The sequence below is a fragment of the Rhopalosiphum maidis genome, chromosome 1, assembly GCF_003676215.2.
Source record: "Rhopalosiphum maidis isolate BTI-1 chromosome 1, ASM367621v3, whole genome shotgun sequence".
NCBI lineage: Eukaryota > Metazoa > Arthropoda > Insecta > Hemiptera > Aphididae > Rhopalosiphum > Rhopalosiphum maidis.
Genome location: NC_040877.1, coordinates 91,605,875 through 91,613,744, shown reverse-complemented (window position 1 = coordinate 91,613,744; position 7,870 = coordinate 91,605,875). Strand labels below are relative to the sequence as shown.

Here is a 7,870-nt window from a genome sequence, read left to right as displayed (position 1 = left end):
AATCGGTTTGTGATAATTATATTTGCGTTGAAACAACGGTTATCGAAAAAATCGATTTACAGTTTACACTGCACCTACGATGGAAAATGGCATTTCTTCGGATTTCGTATGTTATGGCCATTACAAACTTGTTTGCCGTGTCGGTACTTACGAGTAAGTTACTGCAGATAATATTATGCAACTAGACATAATATACCTATCGTCCATTAATTGACGATATTTTACAATATTACATATTCACATCTACATGGGCGTGCGCGGGACTTTTTTGCGGGCAACACAAAATTATTTTAGTGGGGATAATTTACTACTCTTTATTAGCTTAAAATCTAATATAATATTATGCAATACTCAATGTTTTAGATCCTGAGCAAAATGACGAATGAATCGATTTTGCAGTAGTAATGTGCAAGGTTGTCCTTATTTTTTTTAGAAAAAATGCTTCACAATCGTCGACTTCGAATGAGTTTTCTGGTAGCAAATTGGTTTTAGTTTGTACTTCAGTAGGTCAATACTAGAATTTTCAGATTTTTTATAGTATTCTAAATTCTAATTACCTACAATTATGAAAAATACATTAAAATACGTATTTTGAATATATTTTTTTAGTATTTTTATTTTTTATATTTTTTTTTTTTTGTAAATCGTGTTCGTGTAAATAATATAGCCATTAAATATAAATATGAATACGACAAATCCGATAATAGTTTTTAATTATATATTAGTATATTAGCAAAATAATATACCGTAAATGCGTATAACAATAATAAAGCGTGTCTGTGTATATTGTATATCTATGGAAATGTAAAATATAATAAAGAGTATTAAGAAATAATAATTAATGGAGGACTAATAATTAATTTTATTTAATCTATAAAAAATTGTATATTAGTGAAAAGATATTATAAGGTAAATAATACTTTCAGTGTTCGAAACATTTTCAAGTAGATATTTAGAAAATGATTTTGAATAAATTTTTTGAAAATCATTCAAATACGTATTTTGAATACCTTTTCAACCGCTTATCTGAATACAAAATAAAATAAGTATTATTTACTAGACTTAGAGTGACCATTGACGAAGTCGAAATCTATACTTCCCACTCGACATCTACTGTAGTACTGTACAGTAGTCAGTAGAGAGATTACCTGTTTTGTTATATAAATTTAACCTAGGTATGATTAAAAATAATATTAGTAAATAAATTAAAAATTAAAAATAGTTACCCGTGTAGAATATTTCATATAGCTTGACAGAGTGTAGCTGCATACCCTGCTCACTCCGTGCGAATGCCTTTGTACTAAACAGCTATCTGCTCGGCTGCATACTAGTTGCGATCATGGATGATTTTTGAGTTAAGTTTAAGTACATATAACAGTTGCGGTCACTGCAATTATAGGTAATTTCTAAGTTGCGATCACAGCGAAGACTGAGCTTTTACGGTGATTACAAAATGAGTTGAAAAATTTAGAATTGAAATTATATACATATTAGTATTAATTAATATAATATTATAATGAGTATAACTAAAAAATTTAAATTTAAATTTGAAGCTTGCGGTTTTTAATTAGTCTAATCTGGATATTGTTTTTGTTTTTTATATTTGAAAGTTCCATGCTTTTATATTGGAGTTGATTTTAGAGCTATTAAATACCATTTTATGTAAGTTTATACTATATAATATACTGTATAGTAATCTCGAATGGTTATCAACCGTCGCCGAGGTTTGTTTCATAAAAGACGATATGATAATTATAAATTTATAATACTAAACTTCAACTGAAGTCGATTACTGTTGTTTTTGAAATATAAAAATACAATATATTTCAGACATTTTTATTTATTTTTGTACTTTTATCCCACTATTGAGTTATAAAAGCGCAAACAGTGACCGCAATTAGTAAGTAACCTTTTAGTTGGTTGACCGCAACTAGTATACGTAATTTTTGATTTTGACTGTAACTAGTAAATATCGATCTGTTCTAATGCACGGTTTTTCAACGATTATACCACTTTGGTTTTTACTAGACAGAACAAAAAAATACAGCATTTTTCAATAGGAAGGCAATTTTTTTTTGAGGAGAAGGGTTAGAACCAGTTATGAATTTATGATAATAGCGCCTCAAATTATTATTAAATTAGCACTCTTAAAATTCTTTTAGTGGAGAGTTAGTTCGAGTTTTATTGATAAAATTATTGAAGTTGTAAAATATTTGATTGTTCGATTGTGGGTGAATGGTGAAGTTTCATGTAACATAATTGATAACGATAATACTCTAAAAAAACTAAAATAGTACGAGGTTTCAGCACAGTTTTTTCATTCAAACTGTATCCCTTTGTATTTATATTACCTATATTATAATATATAAATACACTGTATCGTACTATGTATTGAACAGCTTACCTATATAATGGAATAAAATTATAGCCAATAGACAATAAATCAATAATAATAAAACACTTTATAAAGTTGTCTATATATATTTTTTAAATTTGGGCAAAAAAATGTATACCTCTAGAGTTTATTTTATCATGAATTATAAGTATTTAATTTATATTATTGGATTTTAGAGATATATTCAGTAAGTATTTATATGGACCTCGCCGTGTATTCTATTTGCTCAGCCCTCATCCATCATACTTATAAGTATTACAAGCTAAAAAAAAGACGGTGCATTTGTCCCCCCCAAAAAAAAATTTTTTTAAGAAATTTGTTTGCTCAAAATAAATTGTCTATACCGTGGGCACATTATCAAACCAATACCTACCGAATTAAATAAAGTAATAAAAATATAGTAATTAGTAAGAGTATTTTATAAACTATTCTAAGATATACAGGCTGATCCGTCTCCTTGTTGTATTTGAATACTATTATACCTAGTTTTAGTTCCGCTTTGAAGTAAATAATGATTAGTGGCTGTGGTATCATTACTCAATGGACATCATTTACTCGACTCGTCTCGAGTCACATTGTAATAATTATATTTTCTCAGTATTCATTTTATACAGATAGACGATAGTATATATTATGTATAAGTATAAGTAGGTATTCTTTTTCTATTAAAATAAAGTTCCGGTGCACCACAAGACTGGGCGTATCTCGTTTTGAGTGTTCTATTGATTTTGTTCTATTTCCACTATTTCCAGGTTCTGTTTACGGTGCATTGATCACTTTTTTTCTATGCCTTTTTATTTTGACAATTTAAATAAAAATGTCGTTAACGACGATAGAAGTTCACGCAACACATCTGTACATGTCATCGCGTGTGTTAGTGTTTGAAACCTCGGAATCAAGGAAATAAAAATGTTATCTTCATTATACACGTACAAGGTATTAATTTTCAAACAAATACCGAGAAGCTTTAAGGCGTGCTTATAACCTACTGTAAACAAAACAATTCAGCCAATATATTATCCTTGTTGTTAACGCCTATCTTTCTATTATGTAGGTACCTAATCAGTATACTCACTAGCCGCAATAACACAATTCTGACTATACGTAAAGTGGCGTATACAATATTTAATTTATATACATTGTGATTTACAGCTTGCATTTATTAACGTGTCAACGTTTTTTTTTCTTAATTTCTTCAACATCACAAACTCGTAACAGCCACAAGTCATTAACCATTAACTCATAACTCAATAATTTCCAATGACCCCTATGGTTTACTCTTATTCATGCGTAGTGTATGATAACTTACTGTCATGATAACGCATATAGGCATTATAGCTGGTGGGCACCTATATTGTATAAAGTTATACGTTTGAAAATAAATAAAAATTATAACATGTACACAAGTTATAGGTATATTATATACATTTTTTTATTTTTTTCATTTGGATTTTTGAAACATGTTTTATTTTTATATTAATTTAAAAACATCAATAAAATAAATGTAAAATACAATAGTGTTTATATTATTTGGAGCTTACATTTATAACGTAGCATTATATTATATTACTCTATAAAGCAACTATCATAAATAGTACTATAGTATAATAGCTAGTATTGGTATTGGTAGTGGTTGTAGTAGTGGTAGTAGTAGTAGTAGTAGTAGTAGTAGTAGTAGTAGTAGTAGTAGTACTGTAGTAGTAATAGTAATAGTAGAATTAGTAACAAGTAGTAGTTGTAGTAATCGTCAAGGTTTTTTTTTTAAATATAGGTTCCTAGAATATTATTTTGGAATTTGTCGAAAATGTGGAAAGTGAAAAATGGCTAATAACGCTAATAATGGTGGGGTTATCTAACTTTTGATTTCCATGACGTGCAGTTTATATTTATACAATTATTGATATTAATATAATTATATTTTTATCTAATTAATATATATATTTAATATTTACACATAACTCTATAACTCGGGAAATCGTCAATAAACCACTCTGTTTAAAAAATATAACTTATTCGAAACACAAAATAAAAATTATTGTACCAAATAAAATTAACTTAAAAGTTTTACATAAAAAAATAAAGTATTCAAGTCTTATGATAAATAAATAGGTGGTTATAATACGTCTAGTTCGTTCAGATAATTGGGAACCGAAAATTGTAGACGATAGGTATACATAGTAAAGATAAATTAAATTAATTTTTTTCTCAGCGGCTGCATGTGACAATTTTAGTGAAAATATATAAAATATTACGCGATGGAAATCAGAACAAATTTAAACGTCATAATTAGGTATTGGTTATTTTCCGAAATTTAATCGTCTAATAAGTTATGTGCGCTCATATTTTTTATTCGTTATGTAATTTTGACAATTTACTACGCGACGCGGGCCGTGAATTTGAATTTTATACTTTTATAGGCATCAACTATTTACTAACACAGTTATACAATATACTAAACAGTAAACACAATTTCGTTTTCTTACATATTGTTCGATACAGTCGATACAGTCGATACAGATTTGATCGAAAAAAAAAACAATTAACACCAGTATATTTACATAAAATATTTATATAATAGGTATATATATCATTATATATTAATATTTTTCGTACATAAAGGGAAAAAGTATTATATCAATATTGTTACACAAAACAGAACCAAATGCGATAAAACACAATAACGGTCATTCCATTTATAGGTATATAAATAATTTTTTTTTTTAATTTTAAAACTTTTTATTTAATATATATATATTTATATATATTTTTTAACGAACTCTACACTTGTACACTATACAAAAAGATGATGTATAAAAATAAAATGGAAAAACATTGAAAAAGGCCCCTCCGCACATAACATAAAAAAGAATGTGCTTTTCTGCTCCGGAAACGTTCACACGCGCTATATATATATATATGCGATATTATTATTGTATATAAATTTCTTCTTGCTTTAACCAATGCACCAAAGAATACATATTATGAATACATACGTTCTATAAAAAATATTTACACTGAGAAACAGGATTCTTAAGACATAATAATATTATTATTTTTCGATTATTATTATTAACGACTATATAAACACTACTAAATTTCGACTACACAATAATATAATATATAATACAACATAAAATATAATATGGACACAGCTGTAGGGTGGGCATACCGTGGTAGAGAGTTCCGCTAAATAAAAAGAGAGTGAGTATGGGTGTGTTTTGACTTTTGACGTCGAATGGCATCATTCACTTTATATTATCATATTAGGTACATAAAGCGACTATACAAAATCGACTATAATATTATCTATAGTGCAAGCACGGATGAGCATCACACACGTACCTTCTACAGTGCATAAAAAATATTCACGGAGATCGTCGTACCGAAAAAAAAAATACTGTATCATATAAATAATATATTAATATATAGGTAGTATACAGGGGCGTATTCAGAAATTTTTCAAAGGGGGGGGGGTCCGAATTTTCTTAACATGTAACAAGTAGTATTCAATCATTAGTTTGCACCTTAAGAATTTTAAATTCTGTCAATCAACGGGAGGGATTCAGACCCGAAACCCTCTCCTTGGGTACGTCCCTGATAGTATGTGATATCATAGATATTATTGTAATTATGATATTCTCGTTGTCGAAACGATTAAGAGACGGCGGTTCATTTTAAGTATACAATCATAATACATCGTTAATAAATTACGTAAAAAAAAAAGTAATAATAATAATAGTATTATAATATTATGTTTATACGTATATAAAATATGTTAAATAATAATTAGTAGGTAATTACTTAAAATAATAATAATAATAAAAGTAGTAATTAAAAAGAAAAGAAAAACAGTTAAGACGATGAAAAAAGTCACGGGGTCGGCGACAACGCGGCGGCTGTAGCCTGTAGTTTGTATGACGTGTTTAGGTTTAATGACAATGTTACGTAGTGTATATTATTATGGTCAACGGTACAATATTTTTTTATAATTTTATGATAATAATAATATAATATAGCAATGACGGCGGCGGCGACGACGATGACGATAATAATAATAATAATAATAATAATAATAATACTAAGGTGCAGGGTTGGTTACGGCAGAAGAAGATATATACAAACGCTGACCGACCAGATGACGACGATCAACAGTTCGACGGTGACGGAGACGGCGGCGTACGCGGTCACGTACGCGAACGCGTCTTCGGTCCACGCGCGATGCTGTGGACGTTGTGTCGGCTGCTGGTGGTGTCTGGTGCGGCGCGGCCGGCGGTTCGCGTCGACGACGGCCGCCCCTCGGGAGACGTGGGGCAGCACGACGACGGTGCGCGGCGTGGGCGGCTGCGGCGTTGGCGGCGGTGCTGTGGAGGGGGCCTGGTAGTCAATAGCATTTTTTGGCGCACGCGCACTTGCGTATGATCTCGATGTCTTTGGTGTACCGCGTACCATCGTTGCATATCAACCGGACCTTCCGCTTCTTGGTCTTCCGCGCCCGGCAGCAGCTCGTCCCGCAGCCGCCCTCGCACTTGGCCATCTTCAGCGGTTTCCTCGACCGGCAGTTGTTCTCAGTGTAGTACTCTCGCACCTGTACCTTTTTGCACGTGGGACCTGCAAAACCACCCGACAACGTACCGTTATTAAACGTATAAAGTGTATATAGGTCAATGGGGGGAGGGTGGAGGGATGGGACGAAGAGGATAAGGTCCACCCAAGTGTCTCTGTCAAGTCTCCCAAATTCAAAATCGCGCAAGTAGAATATTGACATTGCAATTGTACATTGCAGTACAAAACACAATTACGCGTTGGAAAATAATCATAAATAATTATTTAAATCCCTGATAAATACCCACAGCGCCGACGATGGAGTTCGGGCGTTAGTGTACTAATCAAGACAAAGTCGATGTTACGGCACTTACCTTGCGTACAGTACTTGCCCGACCAACCGGGTTGGCACTTGCAAGTGTATTCTTTCATCCCTTTGGGCTCGCACTTGCTGCCCTTATGGCACTGGTTGTTGTAGCATGGGTCTTCGTCTTCGTCCTCATCTTCGTCGTCCTCGTCGTCCTCGTCTTCTTCAATCGGACCTTCTTGTGGTTCCATCTGCTCCTCGTCAATTATGGTCGAGCTTTGCTCTTGTTCGGCAATACCTGTCGACTTCACTCCCTCTTCTTCAACCATCTGTTCTTCGTCCTGGAGCAGCGAACAGCCGGGCGTCACTTTTTGTTGACGCGCTGCGTTCATAAAGTCTACCAGTTTGTGGTTTACCCAAAGCTCTTTCATGCAACCTGAAACGAATATATTTTTGTTATGAATATGCGCTGTAGTGTGCGTTTACGCCACGTTGCAAAATCGTGTCTGAAAATTACTCACCGTTGAAACTGGTCAAATTTCTTAGATGAAAATGATTAAACGCTTCGGCACCAGGATCTTGGTGGTTGTGCCACCTATTACAACGGCGAGGTGAGTCTCAAGTAA

The 7,870-nt window shown here is 32.1% G+C and overlaps 1 protein-coding gene across 1 annotated transcript in view; it reads right to left on the bottom strand.

The window, feature by feature from the left end:
• Positions 1-6,772: 6,772 nt before the first annotated feature.
• The window catches only part of LOC113561168 (protein slit-like), a 1,701-nt gene continuing 603 nt past the window's right edge, over positions 6,773-7,870 (bottom strand). The window contains exons 2-4 of the mRNA XM_028188696.1: positions 7,766-7,839; positions 7,312-7,680; positions 6,773-7,003 (exon numbers count right to left, since the gene is read on the bottom strand). Coding sequence (XP_028044497.1) covers positions 6,777-7,003; positions 7,312-7,680; positions 7,766-7,839 — 670 coding nt within the window. The 3' untranslated portion in view covers positions 6,773-6,776. The remainder of the gene's footprint in view (positions 7,004-7,311; positions 7,681-7,765; positions 7,840-7,870) is intronic.